At 43.0% G+C, this 16,386-nt stretch overlaps 1 protein-coding gene across 1 annotated transcript in view; it reads right to left on the bottom strand.

Annotated features, from left to right (window-relative positions):
• pld5 (phospholipase D family member 5) overlaps nucleotides 1-15,793 on the bottom strand; it is a 90,028-nt gene extending 74,235 nt beyond the window's left edge. The window contains exons 1-2 of the mRNA XM_060830823.1: nucleotides 15,596-15,793; nucleotides 2,801-2,943 (exon numbers count right to left, since the gene is read on the bottom strand). Of these exons, the coding sequence (XP_060686806.1) occupies nucleotides 2,801-2,943; nucleotides 15,596-15,775 (323 nt within the window). The 5' untranslated portion in view covers nucleotides 15,776-15,793. The remainder of the gene's footprint in view (nucleotides 1-2,800; nucleotides 2,944-15,595) is intronic.
• Between the last annotated feature and the right edge of the window lie 593 nt (nucleotides 15,794-16,386).

Genomic DNA, 16,386 nt, shown 5'->3' with positions numbered 1-16,386 from the left:
AGGGATTGCTATGGCAGAGGAAATAAATGAAGGGGAAGCTGCTTAAAACACCAGGAGCAGCTTTAATAATTAAAAAAAAGCAAAAGACGCTCAAAATACTAAAGAACACTAGGTAGCATCTGCGAAGACAGAAGCCCTTTTCAGAACTCGTGAAAGTTAGAGTTGGAATAAGGCTGGAGTCTTATTGGTGGATGGTATTCTCGTCATCTTGTATACTGAGCTGTCCCTAGCAAAGGCCTAATACCAATTCTTTGAAACCACTCCCACTGCTCCCTGAACCGAGACCCACCCCATCACCAAATATCATGCCACTGTTTCCAGAAATGTCCCTCATTTCATCACCTCCGGAGATCCTCCCTCCACAACTTCCAAAGTTCTCACTCCCCGAACATTTCATGTCCACTTCCGTTCCAAAACTGCCAGTGCTTCACCTCATTCCTGCCACACAGAACTGATCGCTTCCTGTTTCAACCTCCACCTGGCCCAGTCTTTTCCTGCCTACATCGGAGGCCCTATTGCTGCCCTCAAACACCGTAACAGGTCGGATTTCTTGGTTCAAATCATCTTGTTTCCACCATGGATGTCCAATCCTTCTACATATCTAGTCCCCACCAGGAAAGTCAGAGAGCTCTCCAAATCTTCCTTGAATAGAGGCTCAAACAGAATCCATCAATCATCAGGGTCATCCAATCCTAAGGTCAGTCTTTCAATTCCATGCACCATAAAAACATTTCTATGGTTACCCACATGGGTCCCCGCTATGTCTGCCATTTTGTGGCACTACTTCTTTTACACCGCTCTAACTGAGACCACCTCCCCACTTCTTTTTTCGGAGCAGTGATCTCCGTATTGATAATGTTTCCTGCTCTCACCTTGAAATGGAAAAGTGTCATTCTCTTTGCTCCTAATTTCCACTAGTCTCCTGCCTTCATGTGCTCCAACACCTGATTGTCCCTTCACTCCTGTCTTCACAGTCTCCACTAATGGGGTTAGACTGTTAGTGAACATTTACTGAAGCCTAATGATTCCCACAGTCCCACAGAGGCCAATTAGGATGAACATGTCTGAACTAATGGGTGGCATGGTGGCTCAATGGTTAGCACTGCTACATCACAGTACCAGGGACTCGGACTCGATTCCAGCCTCGGGTGACTGTATGGAGTTTGCACATTGTCCCAGTGTCTGCGTGAGTTTTCTCTGGGTGCTTCGGTTTCCTCCCACCATCCAAAGATGTGCAGGTTAGATGAATTGGCCAAGCTAAATGGCCCATAGTGTTCACAGAAGTGTAGGCTAGGTGCATTAGTCAAGAGTAAATATAGGACAATAGGGGTAGGGGAATGGATCTGGGTGGGTTACTCTTTGGAGGATCGGTGCGGACTTGATGGGCCAAAGGGCCTGTTTCCACACTATAGGGATTCTATGATACTAATGATTACAACTGTTAATGTCAAGGCAAGCCACTGAGGTGTTCTGTCGAGAGCTCTGCTCCAAATGTCAACCTAGACAGCACTCCCGTCCTGTCCACTTCTTGTTAACTTTCATAAAGGAGACTTGTATTACCTGGAATGTACAAAGGCAATACACAAGGTGTAGAATTCCTTTCCACAGAAGAACTATATCCCCTAGCTCCAGCAATAACTTTAAACCAGAGATAGACAGATTTTTGATCGGCCATGTTACAATGCCAATACAGACAAACAACTGATCCCCTAGCAAAGCATCAACTGTTAGAAGTGACTCTGTGATGGGGCAGCTACCTACCTATCAGACCAGTAGTCCCATCAGGGCTTCCAGAAATGGATAAAGTGGGATTACGACTGGATTCCAACAGGTGAATGTGCCCCTTGCCACAGCATAACATTAAGCCCTGCATACTTCATGTCCCATTTTTCACAATGTCAAGCAGCCTGTTCTATCCAGACCAGTGTGTCTGGAATATCTGATCTGTTACAGAACAAGAGTGCTTTAGCAACTCATCGAATGCTACTGTTGACATTCAACAAGCAAAGCTTAAAAAAAAATCCATAGAATCAAAACAGGTCAGCAAACACAGGGAAACATTTCATCATGAAACCTTGCTGGCACATCCCAGCTGTTCAAAGAGGTTATGGACAGTTGGCAAGAGTTCAATACAAACTGAACCTGCATCAATCGCACAGGAGAAAGGCAGGAACACACAGCTGGCTCTGTGGCTATACTTTCCTGCCCAGTGTGATACTGAGCCACTTGGCCGGAAACCTTCTGGCCCATGCTGTTTCATCATCCTTCAATTATGGCAGCATCAGTTGGGCTTTAATTGGTCTGAACTCACATGAGTCTGACAATTGAGAATAATGTACAGTGGCTTGTTTATGACCACCATCTCTCCCCAGCCCAAATCCTGGCCCACAGAGCAGAGGGACAGGCTCGACTGTAATACTTATCAAGTTTTTAAAAACTCATTCAAAAGGAAATGGGCATCGCTGGCTAGGCCAGCATTCATTGCCCATCCCTAGTTGCCCTTAAAGGTGGTAATGAGCTACCTTTTTGAACCACTGCAGTCCATTTAGTTTAGGTATGCCCACAATGCCAACAGGGAGGGAGTTCCTAGATTCTGACCCAGTGCCACAGTAGGAACATTTCCAAGTCAGGATGGTAGATTCCCATTCATGAAAGTGTACCATTTGGATGACTGCCAAATGTCTGGGGCCAAACCCAGATGTATCTACATATTGTGACTCTGGTGTTGGGGGTGAGGAAAGAGGAGGATAATTAGAGGGCAAGATATCAATGAGCCTATCTCAAGTAAACTCATTCTTACCGACAATTCCTATTGCAGTTGTCCTCGGTAATGTCTTCCATGTCATTGCCGCTGCCTGGAATATCCACAGCTGAAAATATCAGAGCGACAGAAATAGCGAAACAGCACACAAGGGCAAAACCCACGATGCACTTCTGCTGCGACTAAAGTGGTGAAAACAAAACATTTGCATGAGTATTGGTTCAGTTCGATGGATTTTTTCAACTATTAACTTCAGTTGGAAGATAAGGAAGCAAAGAATGGCAGAGGTCAGCCGCTTGGCTTGTGTGCAGATTTACCGCACCCACTGTGATCTCCTGAAGGAAAGTACATGCTTAAATAAGCCAAAGTGATTCAAAAACTATTGGGCTGAATCAAACATTTTTTGGCCACGTGCCAGCTGTGTGGAGTTTTTTGCAAACCATTTTCATGCTCAGTGGGATTTCTCGCTGTATCCTGCCAAATGCACCTCATTAACTACATACCCCATGCCCTATGCCCAATTCTAGCCCTTTGTACTATAGTGTTCCTGCAGAAACTCATAACTCAGCAGATTTTCCACCAAAAGACCGCATCCTACACATTCTTTCCATCTTTAGAAGTCCACCATGCACTTGGATAAGTACCTTCAGTCCAGAGCTGCCCTGCACAGTTCCTGACATTAGCTTTGAACATGGCAGACAAGCGGAAAATTAAAGTTGGTGAGTAACTAGCCACACTGCTCATCAAAAACGTAAGAAATGCAGCAAGATATTCCTGATGTTAAGATTTGTCTATTTTCAACATAAATCTCTTCACAGCCAATGTTACTCAGACCCCCTACAAGATTCCGCCATTGACTTCCACGTTGCCTTAATGCAGTAAAGCCCACAAGAACCCCCGGATGCCATTAATCAGAAACAAAGGCAGAAATTGCTGGAAAAGCTCAGCAGGTCTGGCAGCATCTGTGCAGAGAAATCAGACTTCGGGTCCAGTGAGCCTTCCTCAGTTCTGAAACACAATCTGTTTTCTCTTCACAGATGCTGCCAGACCTGCTGAGTTTTTCCCAGCAATTTGTTTTTGTTGCCTTTATTTTCCAAGGAGGTTTCCATATTTAATGTCAAAGATACAACCCCATTCTACATTGTTCATTTATATAACACGGGAAAACAGACCACATCTTGGTTCAATTCTGTACTTTTGAAGGTCAGAAAAGGCATAATCATTTTACTGAGGTGATGTTACCTTAAAACCAACTAAGTTTTTAAATGGTGGCTTATAACAAATTTGTGAAGATATGGAGCATTAAGTTCGTGAACTAAAAACTCTACCTTCTGCAGTTATTTCAGCAAAATGTTTCATCTGCTACACAGCAAACCTTTGGAGCACAATCTCAAAGAGTCTTCCAGCACAAAATGGTGGTTCAGGGAGCCAGCGTTAGAACTAGCACATTATATAGGTGGGGTCCCAAGTTCAATTTCAGTTTGTACTGATATCAACCCAAGCTACAGTAGAGATCGTACAACTGACCTTGCAGTCTCAAGGACAGGGATGAGGCAGTGGGAGGGATAAGGAAGGGAAAAAAGAAATCAACCGGTGGTCTTACCACTCACAGACACACAGGGATAACTGGGAAAAAAGCATGTATATGGTCGGACAGGCTAAAGCAGTAATGCATCCCCCTGGCTCATGTATATAGCCTATCATTTATTTAGGGGCTAGTCTACAGTTCTACCACTTGGAGGTCCACACGGGGTATGTGGCAGGAAATCACAGCATTGAAATCTTTGCTACATGTTGAGAGAGTGATTGTTCTATTTTAAGAGCAATCACTGACTGAGGTGATGGGCGATTGCTGGAATCTGTGGAATTATATCCAGCATGTTTTTGAGAAAGGTGAAAAATAAATTGAAAAAAGCATCACTTTTGTGATTTCTATGGATCCAATCTAACTTCTCCATAAGAACTTGAAGACCATGAAAAGCCTATTCATGCCCTTGGGCAACCTGCCAGTCATTTAAATAATGGTTGTTGTGTACTTCATCTCAATTCACCTGCCTTTGCTCCATAATACCCTCATGTAAATGTCATATCCTTTGGCTGGATTGGGGGAGTTGCCACACAACATATTTTTACTACCCTTTGACTGAGAAAATGTTGATATTCCTTCTGAGTAGCAAGTCAGCACAGTCTCCTCAGACATTCATTCCATACACCCATGCTATCTTGTGATATGCCTTCTGAACATATCATCTATCTGTTACTGTGCACCACTGTACAGCACTTACACAAACGTAAAATTATTTAAAGTCAACTGGCAACATAAAAAACACTAAAAATTTGTTAACACATGAAATGTACATCTTACGTTAAGCTCACAAATAATTGAAGCCATCTAGTTATTTAATACTTCTACACGTCAATTTAATGATTTTGTTTCCTTTTTCTGAACTCTAATCCTCTTGCTTATGCACTCATGAGGAAAATTCAAGAAACACTGATGACTGCAAACATTAATTACCTCACTCAGTGATCATTCCTAAATAGAGACATGCTGTCGCAGCTTTTCATCTTTCACTAATCAGAACAGATGCAAGAATACCAAGTTTCAAAAGCAAGAGTAACAATTTACACTGTCTACCAAAAGGATGCTGACTGATCAAAACTTGCTGGAAGTTACAAATATTTATCCTCAAGAAACATTACACTTTTCTTGAAATCAACAAAAGCATGGGAGATAACAGTTCCTTTGTGCATTCTTCACGGCAACATCTTGACCACTTAGTCAATTTGCCAATTAATCAGCATCCTTTTCTCACGCTGGATAAACTGTACTCACTTTGAAATTTGGCATTCTTGCATTTGTCCTGATGAGTGCTGATTGAAAAGCTTCAACAGCAAGCATCTTTTCTCAAATACTGATTAATGTCCTTATGATTCTCCAAGAGACAGATGCCAACTGTTCAATAGTGGTTTTACGAGAGAGGTGGTTTGCAAACTATTAAATCTGTCTCAGATCAGCCTTTTTCCATTATTAATCATCCACCAATGCTTTCTGCTGCTTCAGAAAAGAAAAATGAAGGAGAACAAATACTTTTGCAAACAATTGGGTAATTCCACAATAGACAACACATTCTGATGTTGCTTTTGAAGAGTGGGTTGTGTTCACAAAACCTCAAGAATGACTTCTTAAGTGCAATGGAGTTTAGAAGTATCTTTGAATTCAAATAAATTGTTGTACACTTTACAAACACATTGATATTCTTCCAATGGCCAATAACTGCAGCATAAATGGATGGTTTAGGCTACCCCAGGGATCTTTTGGTGTTCATTAATTGAAATAGAACATACAAATATGAAGAGTTGCTTTCTTCCAGGCAAAATAATTCTCAAAGTAATGCATGTGACAAGTGAATCACTCCTGTAGATTCTTACAAGGTGAATTTTGATGTTTTCTTTCATGTTATTTATCACCCACTCTCATCACTTCTTGAAATCAGGTATGTTTTCACCTGCCAAGAATGATTCTTAGTTCTTCCCAACAATAAGACTGGAGATGTCAAAACTATTTTACATAGTTACATAGAAACTCAATCCGAGAAACAGAAACTCAATGTAACACAGAGGACTATCATTTAGTGGAACTCCCACGATACATAATTTGAGTGAAGTATTCCATTGGTCATGATTTGCAATGAAGAAGTAGACATTTATTTATAACGGATGCATTTATTATTTCCCTGTAACTGGTACAGAGTGAAAATTTTCCCTTTCAAGAGTTATGTCCTTCTATGAGATGGAACCTTAACACTAGTTAATGTGTTATTTTACTACAGTCATGAACCTATTTATTTTAAGTGCACTGTCACACTTTGTTAAGATAGCTTAGAGAAAAATTTAATCACAAATATATTAATCAGTGTGCCAAAAATATCACAGAGCAAATTAAACTCAAAATAAAAACATTGCAGTGCCCCACAATGACACATCGCTTGGTGCAGTCTTGTGCTGAATAGAAGTCCCAGGTTAGTTGCTTGATCTATATTTCAGTTCACTGATTTCACCAGAGACAGGAATGAAAGCTTACTATGGGTCCTGGAATTCTTGTATTGAGGTTTTTTCAAACAAATTCTTCCTGAGATGGCAAGGTTAGCATTCTTTCCTCATTCCTAATTATTCTGAGAAGTTAGTAGCCTTCTATAATTCTAACAGTTTTGCTACAACAGAAGGGTTTGCCAGGCCACTTAACAGGAAATCCTATTCATATGGTCTCAAGTGTCAACCATAACAGCCCAGGTACGGATAGTTTCTCTCCCGAAACCAGCATCACATAGAGTCATACAGCAGGGAAAAAAGAGCCTTCGGTCCAACTCGTCCACACCAACCAGGTTTCCCAATCTAAACTAATTTCATTTGGTCCACATCCGCTAAATCTTTCCTATTCATGCACCTGTTAAAATGTCTTGTAAATGTTGTAACTGTATCTGCATCTACCATGTCCTGTGGCAGTTCACTCCACATACACACAGGGAACACTGTCGCTCAGGTATTTGTGGGTCTGGTCCAGTTCGTTCCAAGTCAATATAACACCCAGAATGATGATAATGATGGAGGTTGGTGATGGGGATGCAGTTGGATATCAAGGGTACTGGTTGGATTTTCTCTTGTCAGCAATGGTCAATATCTGGCACATACGCCTCAATGTTGCCCAGCTCTTGATGTTTATGAGTATGAACTGTTTCATTATCTGAGGAACTAGAAATGGAATTTTGAACATCCCCTTTTCTGACGTTATGGAAGCAAGGTCCTGAATGAAACAGCTGACGATTGCTGAACCTTATATGAGAGAGAGTGAGAAAGAGTGAGAGCGAGACGGGATGTAGGAGAGGGCTAAGGTTAGAATTTTGGCAACTCTAGAGGTAATAGTGAGCAGAGGGGAACAGCTGCTCTTGCAGATATTTGTTATAGTTTTATTTATAGACAGATACAGTTTGGACCAAGGAGTTTCACTTAAAGGAGCAGACATTTCCTCCTACTAAACACTAGCTAACCTGAAGCCATTGGGCAGCCACAGGGGAGCCCAGTGGGATACAACGCCTGCCTCTAAGCCTCATGATCTCATGCCTATCTCAAGTAGTACCGATCTGTGCCAGTAAAGCTGGCACCCAGACATTGCACTGACATCTCCCATTGGTGGTCCCACTTCCTAGGCTCCATTAGATGGGAACCTAGGAAGCGACTGCCTGCCTCTGGGAAGACGTTGGCCATTTTGGAATCTGACCTGGAATCAAAACCAGCATCAGGATGACAACCCGACCAGGAATATCCAGCTTCCTCTGAAACTCCATTCCCTGCCCACCTAACTGAGTCAGATCACTTTCAACCTTAGTGCTCTGTTTGTCCTTAGGTTGAGTTCATGACCACATTTCCACAACATCAACAAGACTGCCCAACCCTTCTCATGTCTGTATTATTGGAGCAGGGATGGGATGATTAGCTTAGTTGGCTCGATAGTGTGGTTCAGAACAATGCCAACAGGACCAGTCCAACACCTGTTTTGGCTAAGCTGGACTTGAGATGGACTACTGGACAGTGGAAGACATTAACAACCACCACTTACAAAGTAAATAACTGTTGAGTAAAACAGCTCAGATCGAAGCATCAGCACAAGACTTGCCTTCATGGAGAGCACAAATGATAATGATCACTGGAGTTTAAAAGAACGCGAGATGATCTCATTGAGACATATAGGATTCTTAAGGGGCTTGACGGACTAAGTGCTGAGTGGATGTTTCCTGCATGGGACAGTCTAGGATGAAAGGACAAAATCGCAGAATTAACGAGCACCAATTCAAGACTGAGACGAGGAGGAATTTATTCTTAGAGAATTGGGAGTCTTTCGATCTCAAGCCAGAGAGCCGTGGGGACAGAGTCTTCAATATATTTAAGGCTGACATAGATTCTTGATCAGTAGTGAAATTGAGGGTTACAGAAAAAAGGCAGGAAAGTGGACACAAAGAATTTTGGATCAGCCACGATCCTTCTGCATGATATTGCAGGCTCCAGGGGCCAAACTGCCTACTCCTGTTCTTTTTTGCTTATGGTCATATGGTCTTAATGATGATAAGAATCACTTGTCTCTGACCTTCCCAAAGCTCACCTTCTGCTGAAACTCTCCTTCATACCTCTACAACCTCTAGACATGACTGCTTTAATAAACCCCCATCTGGTTTCCCAATTTCTGCCTTACATAAACTAGTGTTCATTTAAAAACACTTATCCATATCATAAAAAGGCAACAAGTGCATTAAAAGCAGTTCAGAGAAGGTTTACTAGGCAAATACCTGGAAAGGGAGTGGTTGTCTATTGAGGAAAGGTGGGACAGGCTTGGCTCGTATCTATTGGAGTTTCAAAGTGTAAGAGGCAAATTGATTGAAACATGTACCATCTGGAGAGACCTTGACAGGATGACTGTGGGGAGAATGTCTCCTCTTGCGGGAGATCTACAACAAGGTGCCACTGTTTTAAGACAGGGATTCCCCATTTAAAACAGAGATTAGGCAATTTTGTTTTCTCTGAGGGACGAGAGCCTTTGGAACTTTGTTCCTGAAACATTGGTGGAAGCAGAGTTCATAAACATTTATTAGGTGGAGGTAGATAGATTCTTCCTATGTAAGGGATGAAAGGTTATCAGGATAGGTGGGAATGTGGATTGGAGGTTACGAACAGATCTGCAATGATCTGTTTGAATGACAGCACAGGCTCAAGGGGCTGAATGGCCTACCCTTGTTCCTGACTCATGTTTGTATGACAGCTTGCCCCAAATTTTATTCCCAACTTCTGTGCTTGCTGGACTACAGTAGTTCACCGTCTGACAACACCTCAAGTTTAAAATCTTCAGTCTCAATGTCGACTCTCAGCATGGCCTAGCCACCACACGCTCTGCAAGCTTTTGTAATCTCTGCATTTCTGACTATGGCCTCCAAAATATTTTGGATTTTCATCTCCCCTCCCTTTGCTTTCAGTTGTCTTGCTTATGGATTGTAGAATTCCAAATCTAAACCTCTCTAAATCCCTCTCCTTATAAGATGCTCCTTAAAGCCTACTTCTTTTGTGATTGCTTCTATGGCCCAATGTCAAAGATCACACAGGACTTTCGTTTATTGCTGTCGCTCTTGTTAAATGCTTTGGAATGCACACCATTTTTAAAGACACTATATAAATCTAAGCTGTTGTTTTCTTTCTTCATATCTGGTCACCACGAATCACAAGCCTAGTCTATCGCCGTTTCTTTCATGGTCTGAGCAGCTCAGTCAGTAGTGGTGCTACCAAGCCATTCTTGGTGATGAGTGTTAAAGTGCTACACCCAAAATACATTCTGTGTCCTTGTTACTCTGTGCTTTTTCAAAGTGGTGTTCAACCTGGGGGGATTCATCAGCTGAGAGAGGGCAGCACATGTTAAGCAGCAGGAGGCTTCCATGTCCTTGTTTGACTCAATGCTATGAGAGTCATAAGGTCTAAATTCGATGTCAAGAAACTACAGGGGCAAGCTCTTGAATGTATTCCTCTATCCCAGCACTCTGGCAGATCTATCCTGTCCCACTAGATAGAAGAGACAACGATTGTTCCTAAGAATAGGAACAGAATTAGGCCATTCAATCCATCGAATCTGCTCCGCCATTCAATCATGGCTGATATGCTCCTCACTCCCAATTTCCTGTCTTTTACCCATTATCAATTAAAAATTGGTCCAACTCCTCCTTAAATGTACTCACTGCCCCAGCATCCACTGCACTTTGGGTAGCAAATTCCATAGATGGAGGAGTCCAGGAAATATCCCACCGATTGCTGCTTGACCAGTCTGTGGGATAACTCTCCCAGAGGACTCAACTGGGTTTGACTGAGCTGAGTCAAGTCTTGTATCTGGGTTGATCCCAGGAATCCATGTTTTATCTATAACAATCTGACACAACTGAATAGCTTGTTAGGATAGTTCAGAGGGCATGTAAGATTCAATTAAAGTGCTGTGGGTCTGGTGCTAAGTTCTAAATGGCCTAAAGTTAATTAGTTCTGTTTTCACAAAAATTTAGTATTTTACCATCAACATTACTAAATGTAGCTTTCCTTTAATTTAATTGACTGAATTTAAATCCCCAAAATCTCATGATGTGACATGAACTCACGTCTCTATCATTAACCTTTGGAGTACTGGATTTATAACAGAACCACTCTGCTAGAATGTGCTTATAACATTTGGCTGCACTACTGCATAAACTAGGCTTTATGCAGCTAAAATAAGTGGTCAAGTCAAATATGGTCGATACGCATCACTGCTTAGCAAAGCTCATGGATCGTATCCCACAAACTGGGATTGGATGCTCGCAGAATGTTAATACATTAATGCGTCTAATTAACTAGACATGTTTGTGTTCAGTCTGAAATCTCTGAAAAAGCAACTTCTTTATTCAGACGTATTTGTCAGCTCCTGAACCGGCCAATAAACAAAGCTTATAGATTTCAGTTTCAAGTAGTGATACTGTTGCTTTTGTTATGAACACTAGACTTCACAAGATGTCTATGACTGAAAACGTCTCCATTAATAAAAGGTTTAATTGGGGACTGAAGCATCGCAGCTCAGAAGCAGACCCATAGTGTCTGGTTGCCATGGAGTGAAACTCAAACAGAAACCTGTTTAAATTAAGTGACAGTGTTCACATCTGTATGCAGTAACTTACAGTAAAGTTGCTCTGTGAGACAGAGAAAGGGAAAGCAATTAGTAGAGTGTGCAGGATCAAAGCAGTTGCTGTTGTGGAGAAGTAGAACCCCTGTACTCACTGTTTGATAGGGAGTGGAGAGAAAAGATAGGACTTTGAGAAATTTAAGGAACAAAGATTTGCCAAGGTGGACTTAGCTGGTGGTAGTGAGATCGGGAAGTCTCAGACTGAAGCTTTCAAAGTACACCCATAGTTTTGACCTAGTGGAACAGGGAGAGCTGAAGAGATGGAAGTAACACTGAAAACTACTCTTATAATGTGACATTCTGCCAGAAGTACCACACACAGTGGTAGAAGTTATAAGGGGGATCTCAACTGAGTTAATTAACAAGTGCAAAAGTATCTTTTCTTTACTTTGATATGTCAGTTGCCTGTTAATTATAACTAATAATACTATACTTCATATCAGTTCTATATTTATATTAGATTACTTACAGTGTGGAAATAGACCCTTCAGTTCAACAAATCCACACTGACCCACAACCCATTCTCCTAACACTACAGGCAAATTAACTTGCTCAATTCACCTAACCTGCACATATCTGGACTGTGGGAGGAAACCAGGGCGCACACAGACACAGGAAGAATGTGCAAACTCCATACAGTCAGTCGCCTGAGGTGGGAATTGAACCCGGGTCTCTGGCACTGTGAAGCAGCAGTGCTGACCACTGTGCCACCATGCTGCACACAGGACAAAGAGTAATTTGGATTCAAAACATTAGCTTGCAGTCTCCATGGATGCTGTCTGATCCACTGATCTCCAGCATTTTATTGTTTTCAGTACAGATTCCAGCATTTGCATTTGCTCCTCCAATATTTGACCTAAGTGATTTTAACTTTGTGTTTCACAAGCCTTACAACACGAAATCTAGTATTTTAGTTATTTACACATTTGGGAAATCTGTTATCTTTAAAGTCTTTGATCTCTAATGGGATCATAACAGATTTAATTTAAACATACAATCTGCTCCCAAACACATTCTTAAATGCCTCTCCTCCCTTTGCACCCCACACATCTAACAATAATTAGGGTGCACTCATGGACTTCTGCAACAGCATCATTATAGATTTCATATTTCCCCCAGCTGTCTTCACTACTTCCACCTTTTCCTTTTATCCACTAATCCAAATCACTCTCTGGCCCCTTAACATTAGCTTGCAGTCTCTACCTTCTTCTTAGTCTCTCTCATCTCTCTTCTTGAGCTCATCTCATTTGGAAAACCTTCTTTCTGCTCCCTCAAATTCATTCCTACTGACTTCCTGAGTGAAGTGAATTTAAGGCAGAGATAGACAGGTTTTTAATCATAAGGGAGTCAAGGGTTATAGGGAAAAGGCAAAACAATGGAGGGTTATCAGATCAGTCATCATCTCATTGAATGGCACAGCAGATTTGATGATCCAAATGAACTACCTCTGCTCCAATGTCTTATGATCATCTAATTTTCCTTCTTGGCCCATGTCAAGTGACACTATAAATGGTTCCCTCTCCTCAAGTACTGCCCCTTCCTTTTCAAAGCCCCCGTCCAGTTCCTCACTGCTTCAGAAACAAAGCCTTGTACCAGCATCTCCAACTTCTTCCTCCTCTCCAACATGTGGTCTTCAAGGCATACACCATCTCACCTGAATCATCTGTCTGAATCCCTCTGATCAGTTTCTGCTTCCCACCTTTGCAATGATGCTCAATGGTCCAAACCAAAGTTACAAAACATTTCCTGTGACCATTCAAATGGATTGGAGTATCCCTCCTTTTTCTTCTCAAATGCCTTGCAACCTTTGTTATAATTAATTACATTATCTGACACAGTGCCTCTTATTTGGTTCAGTGGGACTACCATTGCCTTTACCTGATTGTAGCCAGTGTCAGCATTTCTATCTTTCCCATCACTGACACCCTCATGAATATACTCCTCCCCTTCATTTACATGCTGTCCCTTGGTGATGTTATTTCCAAGCACTAGGTCAATCTTCACTTTCATATTGACAACATCAAATGCTGCCTCTCCTCTTTCTCCCTCACTCCATTGCTCTGTGCTGTGGCACTCTTTATCCAACATTTAATCTTGGATTTAGCTTTCCTGTTTTTGAGCTGCTCCATTAGTTTCAGCTTGTGTCACAACCCTCCAAGTCCTTGCCAATGACTCCACTAATTAGATTACTTACAGTGTGGAAACAGGCCCTTCGGCCCAACAAGTCCACACCGACCCGCCGAAGCGCAACCCACCTATACCCCTACATTAACCCCTTACCTAACACTACGGGCAATTTAGCATGGCCAATTCATCTAACCCGCACATCTTTGGACTGTGGGAGGAAACCGGAGCACCCGGAGGAAACCCACGCAGACACGGGGAGAACGTGCAAACTCCACACAGTCAGTCGCCTGAGTCGGGAATTGAACCCAGGTCTCAGGCGCTGTGAGGCAGCAGTGCTAACCACTGTGCCACCGTGCCGCCCACTATATCCTCAGCTGAACAAGATTGTTCCCAGTTCCAATATTCAGTTTGACCTAAGCTGAAGTTCGAACCACATAAGCCGTCAATGACAAAAATCAACTGTTTCTATTGGTGTATCACCACCATCTCTGCTTCCCAAACCATCATCCCTGCCATTGACAGTATTCTTTATTCTCATAGTTGCATCCTCAACAACCTGTAACTTTGATGCTTCTTTTCTGTTTCACATCACGTCCCAGTTATCCATCCTCTCTCAGTTTCTCCTGACCTACACTGACTGGCCCTCCAATGTCTCCAAGTTAAAATCTCTCTATGGTCTGGCCTCTCCCTAACTCCCTCAGCCCTATGACTCACCCAATCATTATTTATTCCTCAGAACATTTGCACATGTCCTCCTTTTGCCCAATTGGTGCTCCTGCTTTCAAACACATAGGCATCATGTGTGAAACCATTCCAACCCAAAGTTCTCCTTAAAACTCATTTCTTTGACCTAGTTTTGAATCACTTGTCCTAATGTCTGTAAAGTGCATTACAAAGCTTGTTTAAAAAATCTTGAAAGAAGTTTTTAATCAAAATCACCATTTTATTTGTGTCCTTTCTGTTGGTTTCTTCAGATGGGTCAGCACAGACAGGGCATTAGGGTGAATCAGTGTGTGATTTCCACTCTCCCTCTGAAAGACATCTGTCTGGGCATTCTGTTAATATGACAGTCTGGAGTGGGGATCATACACATGGAGAAATCACAGGCACAGACCCTTGCTCTATCTGGGTGGTCAGATAGGTGTAGAACTGGGGATATATATATAGCTGCAGATTAAATAGAACAAACTGGGTGTTGAGGATTTTAAATTTGAGATGTTAGGGAAGTAGGAGCCGGTATCGAGCAGGGAACACTGAGATGTGGAATGGGACAAAGGCAACAGAGTGTCAGGTGAGCCATTTATAGACGGTGAGGATAGAGTCAGGTCTGCGACTCACAATGATAGTTTGGGAGACAGGCGGTCTGAGATAGGAGCAGGGAAGGGTGATGATGTTCCACTGCCCGGGGATTGACCCAACAGAACTGCAGAGTTTGGGGTTGCCTGAAATTCACTGTCAGTTTCAGCTCCGGCAATGGTATGTCAAGACAGGAAACATCTCCTGTAATTAATGGACACTTACAATCCAGCAAGCCATCAAATGTCCCACTGATCAATACTTCAGTCACCACTTGGTGAGTTTCACATGCCACTCACTCCAACTGAGGGTGAGCTTCACTGCCCACCGTGTGCCCTGACTGTACTCACGGTCGCTAGCCCACGTTCTCCAAAGACTGTCTTCCCCACGGCCGCCTGGTTGCTGCTAAAAGTTAAAATTTTAGGAGCAACTTCGCCCCAGAGAGGGAGGGGGGGGGGGAGCTGTATGCTGCCTGCAACAGCTCTCGGCAATCGGTGAGAACCTGTAAACTTTGCAGCCCGTGAGATACCTTTCCCTGGTGTTACCCCGGTGTAAGCGCGGATGGAAGTAACATTTGCTCTAACCAACACGCAGCACTCCATCTGTTACCCCTGCAATCCACCCCTCAGCCTTGACTGCAATAAAAAAGGTACGGTGAAACACGCACGGCTTACATGCTCGCTTTTGCCCCTGTTATTGAGATAGACTGAGACGGTGTAATCCTTTTTCTTTGCAGCACTGTACAAGTTAGGAGAAGCCCCTCGGGCAGGGTTCTGAGGCGTCTCCCTCGGTCCCGATTTCACTTTCAGCTGATCATAAGGTTCCTCGGACAGTCGGTCATGCTTCACTTCCATCTTCGCCTCAAGCTCCTGAGCAGCGCTGTAATTTCACGTGGTGCGAGTGCGGGCTGGAGGAGATGTGGGAGGTAGCAGATTACTGATGAACAGCCCAGGTGCTGCTGTTGCTGCGGCTCCTGTTTATCCGGCTGGACGCAGCAGCGACTGGGGAAGCTCAGGACAAGGCGAGTGGGAGGGGCACACAGTTTGTCAGCGTCTGGTGCAGTGAGCTGCAGGAGGAAGGGGCTGCAGCACTCTCTCTCTCTCTCACACACACACACCTCAGCAACGGCGTGCTGAAATCCAGAGAATCTCAACAGTGTGGATTCCGCCCATCAAGTCTACACCCACCCTCTGAAGAGCATTCCACCCAGATCCGCCTTACTCCTGTAATCCTGCAATTTCCCATGTCCAATCCGCCTAACCAGCACATCCCTGGACACTGTGGGCAATTTAGTATGCCCAATCTACCTAACCTGCTCATCCCTGGACACTATGGGCAATTTAATTTGCCCAATCTACTTAACCTGCTCATCCCTGGACACTGTGGGCAATTAAGCATGGACAAACCACCCGACCAACACATCCTTGGACACTATGGGCGATTTAGTATGGCCAATCTACTTAAC

Source organism: Hemiscyllium ocellatum, chromosome 10, assembly GCF_020745735.1.
Source record: "Hemiscyllium ocellatum isolate sHemOce1 chromosome 10, sHemOce1.pat.X.cur, whole genome shotgun sequence".
NCBI classification, from domain to species: domain Eukaryota; kingdom Metazoa; phylum Chordata; class Chondrichthyes; order Orectolobiformes; family Hemiscylliidae; genus Hemiscyllium; species Hemiscyllium ocellatum.
Note: the sequence above shows the minus strand (reverse complement) of the source record. Positions and strands in the feature narration are given on the sequence as shown.